Source organism: Pollicipes pollicipes, unplaced genomic scaffold (genome assembly GCF_011947565.3).
Source record: "Pollicipes pollicipes isolate AB1234 unplaced genomic scaffold, Ppol_2.1 Scaffold_4740;HRSCAF=5597_pilon_pilon_pilon, whole genome shotgun sequence".
NCBI lineage: Eukaryota > Metazoa > Arthropoda > Thecostraca > Pollicipedomorpha > Pollicipedidae > Pollicipes > Pollicipes pollicipes.
In genome coordinates, this window is record NW_023596545.1 from 36,350,771 (window position 1) to 36,368,009 (window position 17,239).

Consider the following 17,239-nt stretch of genomic DNA (forward strand, 5'->3'; position numbering starts at 1 on the left):
ATGATGAAATGCCAGGAGATCGCCACCGTGAGCAATGCTCTCCGTCTACACGTCGTTGCGAAACACCGCATATCCTTTCAAAGAGCAAAAATGTTCAGACGCTAGCTTGTCTCTTGCAGCGCCACGGCTGCAGAAGAGACCCTGCTGACGACAGCCTCGAGGTCGAGGGCGTTCGCCCTTACTCCTATACAGTTCCACTTTAAAAACGCCTGTAAAAGGACGCATTAAAAAAGCGGTAAGATGTGAAAAGCTAAAACAAGTCCCGGCTTAAAATGACTCAGCTACGCCAGATGTATGCCCAGACGCCTCAGACCGAGAGCTACGGCTTAACTCTGGGGGGCCGTGCCCCACCCTAGGACGAATCCTTGGGCTCACCCCGTCAGATGGAGAAGGGGGGCCGGCTGGGGCACGCTTTACGCCAGCGTACCCAGTTCGGGGTAAAGGCAGGGGAGGGCCCATCGGTAGGCCTCTACCGGGGTTCAGGGAGACCAGTGGGGGCCTCTACCGGCTTCCGTGGCGGTTGAGTGCTGTTTCGGGTGACGGGCTTTTTGTCTGGCCCGGACAGACGGCTTGCCGCCTTAGTGCTCTCCAGCTCGGCCAAGCGCGCTCGCTTGTCCTCTCGGGCGCGCCTGTCGGCTTCCTGGCGCTCCAGCGTCTCTGCCAAACGCTCACAGGCAATGGCAAGATGTGTCTGTAGAGAAGGGGCCGATTGAATCTCGCCCGTTGGTGATCCGGCCCGCACTGAGGAGCCCAGCAGAGCGGAGTCTACCGACTGCCCCATCGGTGGAGAGGGAGCTTGGAGTGCCGGCTGGGAGTCGGGTATTCGGACCGAGGGAACAACCGACAGGTCAAACGACCTCAGAAGTCCCACGAAATGAACTGCTGTCATGTGCTCGATGGCATTTCTTTGCGGCAACGAAGTTTTCACTTTGGACGCATACGATATTTTCGGGTGGCTGTCGTTGTGAAGTTCATGAGCTTCACGAAAAAAGACGTTTTTAGAGGTTTTGATCGATCTAACCTCCTTTTCTTTCGCACAGGCCGGGCATGTACGGTCGTACGTCGTGTGTGGAACTTGGTCATTGCGGCAGTTGACGCAGTGGGGTTCAGCAGAGGCGCAAACTTTGATGATGACGCACATTTACATGAAACGGATGACGCACATTTACCACATGCTGGGCGGTCACGACAGTGGCCAAATCGCTGGCATTGGTAGCACCGCATGGGGTTAGGCACATAAGGGCGAACCTTCACTTGAGCGTATCCCACATATAGCGCGGCCAGCAAATCAGTGGAACTAAACGTCAGAATGAGGTTGTTGGTGGGCAACAGCTCTCCTCCCCGTCTGACGAGAATCCTGCGAGCGCTCGTCACGCCAAACTCTGGGAGTTCTTCGACTATCTCGTCCTCGGCGACGTCACGAAGATCAAAACAACTGAATACGCCACTGGACGAATTGTTGGTCTTATGTGGTATTGCTGCTATTGGTACGGTCTTGTCATGCTTACTAGTCTCAGTCCCGAACACGATACGTAAATTCCTTAGCTGTCATGGCCCTACTCGCCTCCAGACCACTAGCGAGCTCTACTTCTATTTTGCCACCCCTGAGCTTGTCGCATCTGATGATTTTCCCAAACCTGTCGCAGCAGTTCTGTCTCTGAAACGGTGACAGGATAGCTCGCTTAACCTCTTCCCTACCAAAGACCAGGATCCGTAGACCGGGGGGCGCGGATTCTTCTATGCACCCTGGGGTTATCGAGGTCCGCCCCCTTTCGGAGGACGGGTGTTTTTAAGGTAACAAGCCATAAAAGGTGGTTTTCATTTCGGCACCGGGGTCCCCACCCACCGCGGAGCCCAACTGGGGGACGCCCAACACTCCCTCGGGAGGTGGTTACCGCCAGGGCTATCCCGGTGCTATACGGGGTGAACGACGCCTCCCACACGGCCAGGTGTAACCGGGGAGACCCCTCCCCGTCCTGACCGTGGTTCAGCGCCGCCGCCCCTTGACCCCTTAAGCCGTTGCGCGGCCAGGTGCCCCAAGCGACGACCAGCAAGGAGCACCAAACGGCAACGCGAGCGACAAGCCGCTACACCCGTGTGGTGCCCCACGGGTCCCCCGCGCCCCCGGATATCCTGGCCGAAAGTGGAGTGTTGGGACGCGCTACGACTGACCCGCACGACGCGCCCCTCAGCCACCAGGATCTGACCAACCCGGGGACGCGAGCGGGGGGGGCACGGCGACCTTGATAAAACGAGGATGAAGAGTGGTGAAAGGGCCGGATGCGGGAAAGCGGGTAATGGAAAGGGAGCGGGCGGGACAAGGAGCGGGAGCTCACGTACCGGCAGGGTCGCTACGCCCTGGGAGGGACAGCTTGCAATGTTCACCCGTTAAATCAACACTTCATCGGGCTTTAAGGGTGACCAAAAAATTGCTCACGGTGCCCAGCATCGCTGCGATCTTTTGACTAATTCATGCGTGCTCAAAGACGACTCCACGCTGGCCGAATGTACGCAGCGGCATTTGTTGACGTGCAGGAGTGTCGTGGTGCGCAAGATTTGTATTTCGCGCGCAGGGTAAGAAAACTTTTCTGATCTGGTAGCTTTAAAACACATTTCCACCAAGAGCAGAATTTTCATATGTGCTGGAATATATACGCGCCCCAGGCGGCGGGACTTAGATCTGCCGCGGCGGTGCGGCGACGGGGCGGCGGAAGTCGTTTCAGTCACACCTATCAGTTTCACACCTAAACCGACGATCACGTAACTGGTGACCGGGTTGAACGGTATAAGGTTGCGCTGTCGGCAGGACTGAACCGTCGTAAACAATGAGAAAATCAATTTAACCTCATATCCACCACCGAGGTCACCCATTCGACCTTGACCTTACACGGTTTATGAACAAGTAACCGCTCTTGCTCACGGGTCTGATATTGCTATCACCCATAATTGTGGCTAAGCTCTTCCGCTTCGCGATGAGATGGCTTAGATACGACGAAATTAAAAGACCAAAATAGACATAGAGACCAAAGTTTCAGCTAACATTCGCACGACAAGTGACCTCCGCTCTAGGCATACTAGCATGTTTGATCAGGGCGTACTGATTTTACACCGTGAGGTACGCTTCTAAATGAAACGCCTCGGGGGGGGGGGGGGGCGGTCAGATATTCCAAAGTGCCTGCTTTCACCCCGGCCTGTGATCTAAACACACACTTCAGCTCCGGTCTGTTGTGTGGTCTAAGGCCGCGCGCCTCGACGCTATCGCCTGTAATTTGACCCCATGATTCCGGTCCGGTTGGTCTAGAGGTAAGCAGGGCAGGGTGGAGGGGGGGGGGGGTCAAATCTGTCCCCCTCCAGTCAATGGTGCTTCGCTGAGTAGCCCGGCCAATGCTGGGTTGAGGAGGGCAGGGTTGTGAGCTGAACCGAATGATCTTCAAAATGATATTTGAGATTGAAGTCCCATGCAAAAGAGGAGCACTCCCCTTAAGAACTATGTTGCAAGCAAACCGTCATGTGTCGAATAAAAGTCTGTCATTTGTGGCTCCAGTTGTTCTTAACGACGTAAGCTAGTTACGAAATTAACTAGCCGGTGGTGCAGAATGAGTCACAATGTGAGTTATTTTGCTCACCAAATGTTTACCAAAAACTGGGCGCGTCGCACAAAACAGGTACGTGTTACATGAAAAGTCAGTGTTATTGACCGTCGTCTTTTTACTCAAGCTTTTCGTGAGGGCTTTTGTTAGTCATGAAATTATGAATGAATTGCAAAGACCATTTTACAACAAACTCACAACTGGGCTGGTCGCAGTTAAAATGCTACGTTTTTACATCGCAGTCCACCTTTCCACCCTAATTTCACGCGAAGTTTCGTGCTGGTTGTGAAATTAACTTACACGTGTCATGAGTGTCAGAATACATTACTTCATTACGGCTCGCTTGCACTACGTTCACTGCTCACTTCCCCCTCCCCCCCCCCCCCCCCTATGACCACGATTTGTTCAAGGGCCTAATGTATTTAAACTAAACCCACATTCGCACATTTAAGCACGTCGCGCCATTTTATTTACATGCAAGCAATACGACTCCACTCCGCGACCGTCCTAATGACCTAACCTCCCTCGTAACGTGACCTGTCAGGCGCTTGACCCCAACCCGCAAAACCAGCGCGTGCTTTTAGGCCCCTCCGGCCGGTGACAATCCTATCTGGCTAGGCCCCTTCTGTCAATTACACTGGGAGCGCTTTCGCACCTTGTTCGCGTCCCACTAATGTTACAGGGGAGGCGCCGGGGTTATAGGGAGGGGAGACAGGTAAGGAGACATCGCCCAGGAGCGATGGAAGCGGAGAGCAGACTGCACTCCCTCAGCAACTTGCCCCAATTTCCTTCACTCACATGTTGGTGGCTTCGGTCATCGCGTGCAGCCCCCGTCCACAGAGAGCGTCCGATTGGAGGTGCTCCTCCCCCGTTCTCCCTCGAGAGCGCCCGACTCAGCGTGCCGCTGCCCCTGAGTGACAGCCGCTTCTCCTCGCAGGTTTCGGTCATGGGCTCTGTTCGCTTCCATCCGAGCTCACTTGCAGCTCCGTCCTGCACGCGCTATGTCTTGGTCCGTCAGGAGCACAGGGCCTCGGACGGCGAGCGTTTGCTTCTCTGGTCTGCGTGGGCCCCTTCCCGGCCGTCCTCTGGCGGCCCCCCCCCCCCCCCCCCTCTTTCAGCGTGAAACGTGCGTGGCGTGGAACGCTGCTCCGCTTGCGGCCACGCTCCCGGGTTTACTCCGGGATTCCCGTTGTCGATGATCGTGTTCTCGTCATACCGTGGGCACTTCGTGAGAACGTGAGAAGTGAGAACGTCTCGCCGGGCCACCTGCTGCACCTCTGCCCAGACCCCTTTGCCCCCGACGGTCTTGTTTTCGACAGGGCCCTGAGCTGCTCTTGCGGCACGGCCTGTACACGCAGACCACTTGCCCGGTCTCCTAACCCGTCACTTGCTGTGTAACTACCAGGCAGTGCCCCAGATGTTGTGCAGGGTAGGAATCGTAACGGGGGCCATAATATGAAAAATACTGCGAATAGAATATGGACATTCACGTTATTAAACTGAGTGTTCCACATTTTATGAGGTTTTGAACTGATATAGCCATCTTCGATCATCATAGCCATCTTCATAGTCATCTTCGAGGATCATTCGGTGCAGTTCTCAGTATTGCCCTTCTCAAAAGGACTGTTCCATATGCTAAGATACCGAAGCATTAGATATGATGAAAGAAGCTCACTTACAACTATTAACGTGCTTTAAGTGGAAAAGACTGCTCCAGGCAGCACAATTTGTGTGTTTACTGAACATACTCATCAATACGTTGTTGTATGACTACGTCATCGTCCCTTGCATAACATTAATTCAGGAGCCGGCTAACGGCCGCTTTATTCGGAAACCGTGCCCACGAAAGCCGGATATGAACGACGCGACAATTATACCTTTATTGGCCTCGATCACCGCATGGCTAATGAGATGGCAGGATCTGAGTGACGTTATTATGGTGTCATGGATGTCTGGGTGACCTTGAAATAGTCTCCCTGCGGTGGTCCGCCCATCGTGACGGGCGTGCAGCCCAAAAACTAAGGAGTTCAGGTCTTAGGGGGACAGCTGTGAACTGCACCGAATGATCTCAGAGATGTCTTTTTCAGTTCAAACCCCATACAAATTTAGAACACCCCCTTTGAAACTGAAAATTTTTAGTGCCTGCGCTACACGCCTGCGAAGTTGTGCAGACTATTTCGTGCAGTTTAGTCAAGGTCATTTCAACGTCCAAACGTCCAACCATGGTCCCAAAAAATGGGCTTTGCTCCTTCTAATTTTGCTCGTGGAACACGCGTGTTTCATGTCTTCCCAGTCAAAACGTAATCTTTAGGTCAAGCCGTTCCACTCAGATTATGGCTCGATCCGTTTAGAACTACCTAAAATTCTGGCTTGGTCCGTTTAATCGTACCTCAGATTCTGGCTCGATCCGTTTAATCCTACCTCAGATTCTGGTTCGATCCGTTAAATCTTACCCCTGTCCTCCCCGAAATCAGACATGGTTACATACATGCTCGTCACACATCGGTTCAGTTTGCGCATGCGCCTGATGCGATGGTGAATAAAAATATTGAATATACGATCAGACGTATTTCATATTATTAGATAAAGGCTTAGCTTTCAATCACATACTTCATCAATCGATGGGCATGCATGGGCGGTTGTTGGCATGCTCAAACGTTACAGCGACACTGCGGACCGTGACCGCCCGCATCCACGTGCGCTATAGACGTGCGCTAGCCCTTCCACACAGTGCATTGTTCTACACACATCACGGCCACTGAAAGGTCGGCCTCACACCACAGCAGAGGCTTGCGTCTGATCAACGCGGAGGCGTTACACCACAACAGAGGCTTGCGTCTGATCCAACGCGGAGGCCTCACACCACAGCAGAGGCTTGCGTCTGATCCAACGCGGAGGCCTCACACCACAGCAGAGGCTTGCGTCTGATCCAACGCGGAGGCCTCACACCACAGCAGAGGCTTGCGTCTGATGCAACGCGGAGGCCTCACACCACAGCAGAGGCTTGCGTCTGATCCAGCGCGGAGGCCTCACACCACAGCAGGAGGCTTGCGTCTGATCCAACGCGGAGGCCTCACCCCACAGCAGAGGCTTGCGTCTGATGCAACGCGGAGGCCTCACCACCACAGCAGAGGCTTGCGTCTGATGCAACGCGGAGGCACACCACAGCAGAGGTCGTCTGATCCACGCGGAGGCCTCACACCACAGCAGAGGCTTGCGTCTGATGCAACGCGAGGCCTCACACCACAGCAAGGCTTGCGTCTGATCCAACGCGGAGGCCTCACACCACAGCAGAGGCTTGGCTGATTAACGCGGAGACCTCAGATCACAGCAGAGGTTGCGTCTGATCCAGCGCGGGCCTCACACCACAGCAGAGGCGGCGTCTGATGCAACGCGGAGGCCTCACCCCACGCAGAGGCTTGGCGTCTGATGCAACGCGCGAGGCCTCACACCACAGCAGGGCTTGCGTCTGATCCAACGCGGAGGCCCACACCACAGCAGAGGCTTGCGTCCTGATTAACGCGGAGGCCTCAGATCACAGCAGAGGCTTGCGTCTGATCCAAGCGGAGCGCCTCACACCACAGCAGAGGCTTGTGCGTTGATTAACGCGGAGGCCTCAGATCACAGCAGAGGCTTTGCTTGATCCAGCGCGGCGGCTCACACCACAGCAGGGCTTGCGTTTGATGCAACGCGGAGGCCTCACACCACAGCAGGGCTTCGCGTCTGATGCAACGCGGAGGCCTAACACAGCAGAGGCTTGCGTCTGATCCAACCGGGAGGCCTCACACCACAGCAGAGGCTTGCGTCTGATGCAACGCGGAGGCCTCACACCACAGCAGAGGCTTGCGTCTGATCCAACGCGGAGGCCTCACAACACAGCAGACGGTTGCTGATCCAACGCGAGGCCTCACCACACCACAGCAGAGGCTTGCGTCTGATGCACGCGGAGGCCTCACACCAAGCAGAGGCTTGCGTCTGATCCAACGCGGAGGCCCACACACACAGCAGAGGCTTGCGTCTGATTAACGCGGATGGCCTCAATACACAGCAGAGGCTTGCGTCTGATCCAGCGCGGGGCCTCACACCACAGCAGATGCTGGTGATGTCAACGCGGAGGCCTCACACCACAGCAGAGGCTTGCGTCTGATTTGCACGCGAGAGGCCTCACACCACGCAGAGGCTTGCGTCTGATCCAACGCGGTAGGCCTCACACACGCAGAGGCTTGCGTCTGATTAACGCGGAGGCCTCAGATCACAGCAGAGGCTTGCGTCTGATCCAACGAGGAGGACTACACCACTCAGCAGAGGCTTGCGTCTGATTAACGCGGGAGGCCTCAGATCACCAAGCAGAGGCTTGCGTCTGATCAGCGCGAGGCCCACCCACAGCAGAGGCTTGCGTCTGATGCAACGCGGAGGCCTCACACCACAGCAGAGGCTTGCGTCTGATGCAACGCGGAGGCCTCACACCACAGCAGAGGCTTGCGTCTGATCCAACGCGGAGGCCTCACACCACAGCAGAGGCTTGCGTCTGATTAACGCGGAGGCCTCAGATCACAGCAGAGGCTTGCGTCTGATCCAGCGCGGAGGCCTCACACCACAGCAGAGGCTTGCGTCTGATCACGCGGAGGCCTCACACCACAGCAGAGGCTTGCGTCTGATCAACGCGGAGGCCTCACACCACAACAGAGGCTTGCGTCTGATGCAACGCGGAGGCCTCACACCACAGCAGAGGCTTGCGTCTGATCCAACGCGGAGGCCTCACACCAACAGAGGCTTGCGTCTGATCAACGCGGAGGCCTCACACCACAGCAGAGGCTTGCGTCTGATCCAACGCGGAGGCCTCACACCACAGCAGAGGCTTGCGTCTGATCCAACGCGGAGGCCTCACACCACAGCAGAGGCTTGCGTCTGATGCAACGCGGAGGCCTCACACCACAGCAGAGGCTTGCGTCTGATCCAACGCGGAGGCCTCACACCACAGCAGAGGCTTGCGTCTGATGCAACGCGGAGGCCTCACACCACAGCAGAGGCTTGCGTCTGATCCAGCGCGGAGGCCTCACACCACAGCAGAGGCTTGCGTCTGATCCAACGCAGAGTCTAGCAACGAGTATCAGTCCAGCCGACCCGCCGCGCCCGGCCGTTCAGCCGGAAATTACCTGGAATTTGTCCGACCCGGCCTCCACACCTGCCAACTGGCCGTCGACAGCTGGCGGCATCGTCTCGCCGGAACGACCGTCATTGCACGGCACGCCGTCCTGCAAGCCGGTAAGCATCCTCCGCCCGTCCTGCCATCGCACACCCGCGCGGCCACGCTCTACCGTCAGTGCGGCCGGCCGGCACGCTGTCCACACGGCAGCCAGCGCGCAGGCGCCGACCGTTCGCGCCAGCAGAGGGGTCGGGGAGCCGGCCGGCGCCAGGTCAGGCCGCAGCGGTCCGGCGACGCCGGCTCCGTCAGACCCAGGTCAGCGCGCGATTGGTCCGCGCGCATTTCCGACGCAACGGATCGTCCCGAGCAAGTTTCCAGACCACAGACGCGCCCTGAATGCACTTTTGTTGTGCCGAACCTATTAAAGAGAAGAAGGCCACATGCCCGTCTGCATAACCGGGCGCACTACAACGCAAAAATGCGTCTTTCATGTCATTTTTCAGTCCAACCCATATTGTCCGGACAACTGCGACAAAATAATGTATATAAAATATATCAAATCGTGTTTTCCAGTGGGCCTGACACCCTCAACAACAAAAAAAACATGTCAACCTTGCGCGAACCCCGCCCCGTTTTCAATCAGTCATTAACGCACGCCAGGAAAGAGTGCAGGTGACACATGTTAGCGAGTTTGGAGCTGCTGAAACTTGCACTGCACACCAACCAAATCACAAAGATATGACCTCGTCCTGTTTGCACGATGCGAAAAATGTGCGCTCAGAAACACAGTCTTAGCAGTGGGCAGGCAATGCAAAAAGGTTATCTCGCACGAACTGGTAAAATCTATAAAAATGCTACGAAAATCCCTCGGCTGTGCCAAGCCCATTCGAGGTCAAACCCACATCAGTCCAAATTTAACTGAATGCCTAATTAATCACGCGGATCATCATAAAACAAACTGCACGCGTCATTGGTAACGCAGTGACCATTAAGACCATGCTCGAGCCAGGGCAAGTATTGAACGCCTTCCAAAACAATGTGGTTATAACTTCATCACCGCACAAATACCACAGCATCCGATGGAAACCGGAAACGGACGGTCATCCCAGCAGGGGTGCCACCACGGATTTTGAGTTGGGAGGCAGGATTTTCCAGAGGCATTCTGGACAAAACGCCGCCTCCTCACAGAGGCCTCCTGGGTACTGTCGTATGGTCTTTCCATCCTATAACAGGGTCTCCTGCTCCAGAAAATGATGCAGAGAGAGGTCTCCTAATCCACAACAGGATGCTTCCGATCCACGAAGAGCCTCCAAACTTAGCCAAGAGGCCTCCGTTACTCCAAAACACAACGCTCTTATCCGGGCCCGAAGTCATCTGACGCATGAAACGAGGGCTTTCTGTTCCAGACATGAGGCTTCCGGATAGAGGGTGCTTCCTAGCCCACAACAGGGCCTCCTGACTTGTAAGCACGCCGCCCGAACCAGCAAAGGGACCTCCCTAACGCTAGGTTGGGTCTCCTGATCTAGAGCATGGATTACCTTATTCATAAAGGTGGCCCTATGGTCCAAAAAACGGGCCTCCTGATGTAAACAAGGGTCATCTAAGCTTGGGTTATTACCCCCTAGCTTAGTTATGAGGGCCTTCTTGATCTGTATTTTGGTAATCTACAGGTAGCTAAAATGACTTAAGTTTGGGAAAAAGGCCCTCCTAAAAATTTGGGGGGCAAAAACACACTGTTGCACCTTGCCTGGCGACAGGGGAGGGGACAACTGCCTCCTGTGAACCTCCCCCCCCCCCCCCCTCCTTCCTGCTGCGCCGCCCCCGCATCCAAGAATAATGTCGTGGTAGATCGCGTAACCACTAAGCTCTCCCATTATCTCCTGCAAGAACTTGCATTGAACGAGCTTTACGCTGCGGATATACAAAACTCCAAATGTGATGAAAAACGTGATTTGACCTTGTACCACCCAGTCCCAGGATATCTCGTACAGCATCAACAGGAAAACTACGCTGCAGGGGTGGCCAAATGCTAGAACTTAACAATAAGCAAACGCGGTGAAAACGCTAGGTTAGCACATTTTTTAAAAACCAGTTCAGTGCATCATGCACTACAAAACATCCTGCCAAAACCATGGCATGCACCGGTCCGTACAGAAGCAGCCATACTGTTCCCTTCTTTTAAAAAATGCAAACCGGAGTCAGACTTGAGTGTTTTGTTCGGAGTCGTGGAGCCCTTTCAGGCCTCCAGGATCGATGACACATTATGAGTCAAGTGTGAACGAAATCCGAAAGATCCGTCCGTCTATCAAAGAAGAACCAGCCATACCAAGAAAGGCCACACAGAGAACGGCTGAGAACGTTGGCAGCGCGCCAAATCTCCGGCCTCGGGCGGCACTATTGATCCGGCTGTCCGCCCACCGCCTAGCGCTAAGGTCGCGTATCTGGCCGCGGGCAACGGATTTTCGCACTAGCCGCCGTCCAGACAAGTGACCAATCACGTCCCGTCCAGCTTCAAGGGCCTCCGCCACTCCAATAGGAGGACTGACTCGGATCAGGCGCCGCTGACTCATATTCCTCAATATTGCAGGTCCAGGAGCACGACGTCAGATTCCCTCACATCTGACATAAAAGCGGAGCTGCCGGCGAATGGCGGACTTCGACGTTTCAGGACAAAACAGGGCGTGCCATGGAATGCCGGTGTCTGAGTAACCGTCGCTAATACAATTATATCACCGCAAATGTGGCTGTTATTTGAAACGCGCACGCAGTCGCGCGCGTCTTCTGCATTCATTGTCATTGCATCTTTTGTCTGATAGCTGTGCAACCATTTCATAAAACACCAGAAGAGCACCGAACCTTCAAATAACGTCTGCCGACTGAACAAAGAATACTTTTTAACCTGTGAATGCTTGATGACTTTTTCAACGATAAATATTGTTCGTGTCAATTTGCACTATAGCATAAAATGAGCTGCGCTAGTTCCTCACGACTTAAAGGAATTATCCCGACTCGCTTGCACCTTCCACAAATAGTTTGATCACAAGGGTCCGATTTGCTCAGTAAAACCGATTTTCTTGTGATCCTTCCGGAAAGCTCAGAAATTTGATTTGAAGTAGCCGCATCGACGGGAGAAATATCATTCGACTCCCTCCACAACTATGCCGTTGGTTTCTTCCCTACGGCGTTCAGCAGTGACTGTTCGGAGGATGCTTTGGCTTTGGGACGCATTGCTTATTTGAATGTTGTTCCGTTCAAGGTTGCGTTAATGCAGTACGTATACACCAGCGATAATCAGCTGGTTTAGTGACGCACAGGTTTCACTAAAACGCTTCTCGTCAAATGCTTACGCCGCGTGGCTGTGATGACTATGAACGCACATATCAGGCATGCACACCCTAACCAGCGCAAATGTAGCACATGCCATAACCGCAATCCCGGCGGATGGAAGAACCATGTGACTTAAATCAAGACACTTGACTCTTCTGTACCACAAAATATTCCTATTGTGAGCAGGCTCTTCTTTACCACAAAATTTTGTTATCGTGAGAACATCAGCATCACCTCACATTAACTTACGCACTACTCCACTCCAACCATCGTTATCATCACATCATCAACTCACTCTTGCCATAATGGTAAACATAAAAATGGTTCGCTGACTTGGGTAAATATGCATATACTTTGTTCTTTTGTCCATTTTTATATGCCAGTAAACAATGTCAGCATGGCTCATGGCATAAATAATTGTGCTTGACGACGATCTGTAATTGAGCCATACGTGTAGCGACTGGAAATTGTGTAAATGTCTACCAATGTGCTTCCAATGTTCTACTCAACATACGCTGGCTGGTTTTCCCAAAACATTACATAAAAGTCAAAGAACAACACCTGCACTCCATGCTGGCTTGCCAACATCTGCTTGTCAAAGACAGCAGTCAGGGGTTGTCATTCAACATCAACATCAACCATTGATGACCTCCAGGCAGTAAATGAACAAACTGTGCCGTTTTGCAGGCATTATTGGCGCCAATAACATGCTAATTGATGCTTCACCCCTGTGTTTCTGTTGAGTTGTGGACGTGAAAAACTGAAGGGGCTCAGCTGAAACAATCAAGAACAGCAGATATTCTGCAGCATGGGCGAAGGAATTCAAAACGTCATTATGTTGTGCTCTTGCCATCATCAAGCACCTAAAAATGGTTTTCTGAAGCGAATAACGTGCTTATTTTCCTTTTTTGTCCAGCTTGCTTACCAGTAGTTTGTTGTGCGGCTCGTACCAGAATTGTGCTGACTGATTATCAAGATGTTAACAATTTTATACTTAAGCTGCCATGGCTGGTTTCCACAAAATGTCGTTAAAAAATTACATAACAACAGTCGCACCCAACCTTGAACAGCTGATCAAACAGCAATCATAGGTTATCATGACAATCTTTTTATCAGAGGTTGTCGTTTGACATCAACGGTAACCATCAGCATCAGCAGAATAAAGCGTTTGACCAAGTCATTTTCAGATATGTCACGCTGGCAAGAGCACAACATGATGTTTTGAATGCTTACATTAATGGTGCAGGAATGCTTGCTGCTCTTAATTATTTCCGCTGAGCCTCTCTATTTTTTAAGTTGCAGGGTTGCACAAAAACATTAGAAGGCATTGAACTCTTTATCGGCACCGATGAGGCATAAGGCACACAACAAAAGACAAACTTTATATTCTAACTTTATTTGCTGGTTGAATGCCACCAGTGGTCGATACTGAGGTCACACAACAACCTCTGACAGCTGTTTTTCACTGGCTATTTCAAAGCAGGATGCAGATGCTGTTGGTCTGTTATCATGCACATCATTTTAGGAAAACCAGCAATTACATGTCGAGTGAAACATTGTGAACACCTTGGTGTAACCAGCCTATGCAAATTTCAGTTTTTACATCCGTGGCTGAAATGTACTGATAATAATCGTTCAGCATAATTTTTTGGCCTGACGAGTCAGACAACATACCGCACTGGCAAAGCGAAATGGACAAAACAGCAGAATAGGCAGATTTACTCAATTAAGCAAAACATTTTAAGGTGAGTGGTAATGGCAAGAGTACAGCCTATGCCCCGTTAACCTATGCAGACTTCATAGGATGTGAGAACATAAGTAACCTGTTCCCTTAACCATCAGAGGTCCAGTCACCATGTCCTCACCAAACGAGCGCCACTAACACGGCGTCCAAGAAAGAAATTTGAGGCGAAAACAGACCCTATCCGAAATCACGCCATTTACCCCACCCCCCCCCCCCCCCCCCCCCCCCAAGGAGCTTAAAGGTTTGTTCTCAATGTTGCTTTCCTTTTATTTCCGACTTGAGTGGGGAACATGTAACAAAAAGGAGCGAGGGTTTTTCTCAACTGTATCAGACTCAGCACACGTGCATTTGTTCCAAGGCTCGGCGACCCTGATCTCCAGTTCCAGTTTCGGCGGTCTGCCTCGTGTCTTATTTCTGACGCAATCAGCACATTTTTTAAGGTTTAAATTGGAACAATAGATGACAATTTCCGCGCGCAACACTAGCGAGACCATCCGTCAGCTTATGGTTTTATGAGCGAGTCTTTATATATATATATATATATATATATATATATATATATATATATATATATATAGTATGTCAGTATATCTCTCGGCCCGAGCTCACACTGCAGCTTCCAAAGCCCGTATGTTGAGGGAAAACTAAGAATTTTGAATGAGCTTAAGCTTTATTGATAATGGAGAAGAAAACACGGCGGCACTTTGAAAATATGTTTGATCGAGCACCGAGTGGAACCATGCACGTTTGATACCAGTGGTTCAGGGCTATCAAATGATACCCAAATATCCGACCCGGGCGACGGCGGCTGTCCATAAACCGCCACAGGGCGTTTTATTGACTGTGGGCGGTCGCTCTGCGTATGGGGAAGAAATCACGGCAGCACGTTTTTAAATGTTTAAATTAAGTGCGGATATAGGCGGACCGTGCAAGTTCCACACCAATGGTTCAGGGGTATCGAACGACACTCAACTATCTGTCAGGAAGACGGCGCTTGCATATAGCCCCGCACAGTATTTTATTGAATGCGGGTAGCCACCGTGTACGTTAAATGGAAAACACGGCAGCGTTTTAAGCTCGCCATAATCGAGCGCCGGAACGGCACCATGTGTGTTTGATGGCAATGGACCAGGGGTATTAAGCGGCACCCAACTATCGGACACCGCTGCCGGCGCCCGTTCGTTTGATATGAGCCCACACGGCGCATTATTGAAGGACACGCAAGCGCTCCCCGCATGGAGAAGAGACTACGACGGCGTCTGAAAAGTAGCGTACTTGAAATAAACACTATTACACAGAGATAATATTGCTGGGCTCACAAAGGTTCGTCCAAGGCCATGTTCCATACAGACAGCCTTCAAACCCCATTTAGAGATAAGAAGTCCATCTTGCAGGGCCTTATAGACTAATTTTATACCAAATTTATCGCTACCGGACTGTCAGAGGCCGAAGCGATTTCTCACACCATTTCAGTTCTAAGCGAGCCCAGGCTTTGTACCATTTTGGAGTGTGTGCATTGTGAGTGTCGCTCTCCAGACATTAATCTTTGTCTCAAGAGCTCGCGGCAGACTGGCAAGTTTTGGCACGCGCGCTCCGATCGGCTTCCGGGCGTCCCCTGGCATTGTTGACATGAGCGGCATTTCAAACGACCATTCGTTGTAAGCGAAGACATGTCATTTATCCTGTATCTTCCAATTGTCAAAGTACGGAGGTCCCCTCGGCTGAGTGCATGGATCGCGCACATGCTTCATGAGTCATTCAAAAGCTTCCATGGCGAGATAAGGTCAGCGGCGCTGAACCTTTCCCACGGGATCAGAGTGCTGAGCGTGATATTTGATGTGAGCTTAGATGACGCGATGCCATAAGCATGCCGCTTGCACGCCGACGATTTTTTTTAAAGACAAACAAGCCGTGGCGAATGTGGTGGTGGTGGCCTGTCAGTGTCGGTCCCACCACGCACGTTACTTGAGCGCTCGGCGCAGCCAAGGTGGCCTCGTGGTCTCCCGTCCGGGCTGATCTGCCTTGCTGGATGAGTCGCTGGTGGGTTTAGGAGGAGAGAATTCACGTGACTTGTTCTAAGCATTTAGCACCGAGGCTCCCCCCCCCCCCCCTCCAGAGCCCGACTGCGGGGGGGGCCATCAAACGCTCCAAGGGAGATGGTCACCGCGAAGACCAATGCAACGCTGCGGAGCGAACAACGCCGCTCACACCATCAGGGTAACTGGCGGACTTCTCCTCACCTTGCCCGTGATTCAGTACCGCCGTCCCCTGACCCTTGGAGAGACCTGACCCTTGGCCGCGCGCGGCCAAGCGCCCGAAGCGAGACGGCCGCCCGGCGGCGGCGCGAGCGACAGGCGGCCAGACCCTCGTGAGCGTCTGGGAGTGCCCGCGTTCCCACGTGTTCTGGCTTTACTGGAGTGTTCAGACGCGCCGCGGTTGCCTGGGCGGCGCGTCGCTGAGACCATCTCTCCACAGACTTATGGCCCATGGGTCCATATGGGCCTCCGCCCATCGCTGTCCGAGCCCGTGACGTCTCAAGTAAGTGCGTCATACGAGTCCACCAAGGCTACCTGAAGTCCGAATATGGACAAGAAGCGTAAAATCAGCAGATTCGATCCATGAACATATAAAGCGTCCAACATTTCTGCATTCGGACATTATTCCATCGCGCTGTTTTTGGCAAGTTTTGTTGCTGCGAACATCGTCAACCATCGAAAACAAACACCATCGATGTGCGGTCGAAACCTGTTCCTGTTCAACATCCCAGGCTGGCTACAGCTCGTCGACCGTTGCTAGAGGCTGCTATGTAAACATAGATAACTTATTTATAAACGATCGAACCTGCTTCGCCTGTCAGCCAAGTATAAAACGGGCTTCGGCCGTGCTGTCCCAGGTAAGTCATGTGGGCACGTCATATGTCGAACGAGCTCACTCGAAGCAGGGAATGGGCTTTTTCGCGCCGATGAAGAACGGGTCCTGGATGCCTAACTTTCGACCCGGGGACGTGGTCGAAAGCGCAGAGCCACCTCCACGAAATGGGGATGAAGAGCAGTGACAAGGTGGGGTGCGGAAGCGCAGATGATGAGGAGAACCTGGGGCCTGAACAGGAGTAGCAGCTCACGTGCCCACAGGGCCGCTATCCCCTGAAGTGAAAGCTTACGCTGGCCACCCGTTGGTGGGTTCACAGGAGCTAGGGCGCCAGGGGGACGCTATGACCAAGGGGGAGGGCGCTACTCCCCTACACCGGCCAAGATTGGGTGCGCATCTCGAAGCCCGCACCGGCGATGCGGGAAGAAACAACTTCACCGGACGGCAGGCCACACGGCCAACGCCGTGTTTGTGTGCGACGGATCATTTGCACTCCACTGGAATCGCCGGACTAGCCGCTCGGGTTACGCTCAGGACTTGTGCCAGAGCTTGGCAGCCTGAGCA

General features: G+C 52.9%; 1 protein-coding gene across 1 annotated transcript in view; it reads right to left on the reverse strand.

Annotated features, from left to right (window-relative positions):
- The window catches only part of LOC119098293 (uncharacterized), an 85,709-nt gene extending 76,835 nt beyond the window's left edge, over positions 1-8,874 (reverse strand). Inside the window, exon 1 of the mRNA XM_037221214.1 lies at positions 8,747-8,874. Within this exon, the coding sequence (XP_037077109.1) occupies positions 8,747-8,829 (83 nt within the window). The 5' untranslated portion in view covers positions 8,830-8,874. The remainder of the gene's footprint in view (positions 1-8,746) is intronic.
- Positions 8,875-17,239: the final 8,365 nt, after the last annotated feature.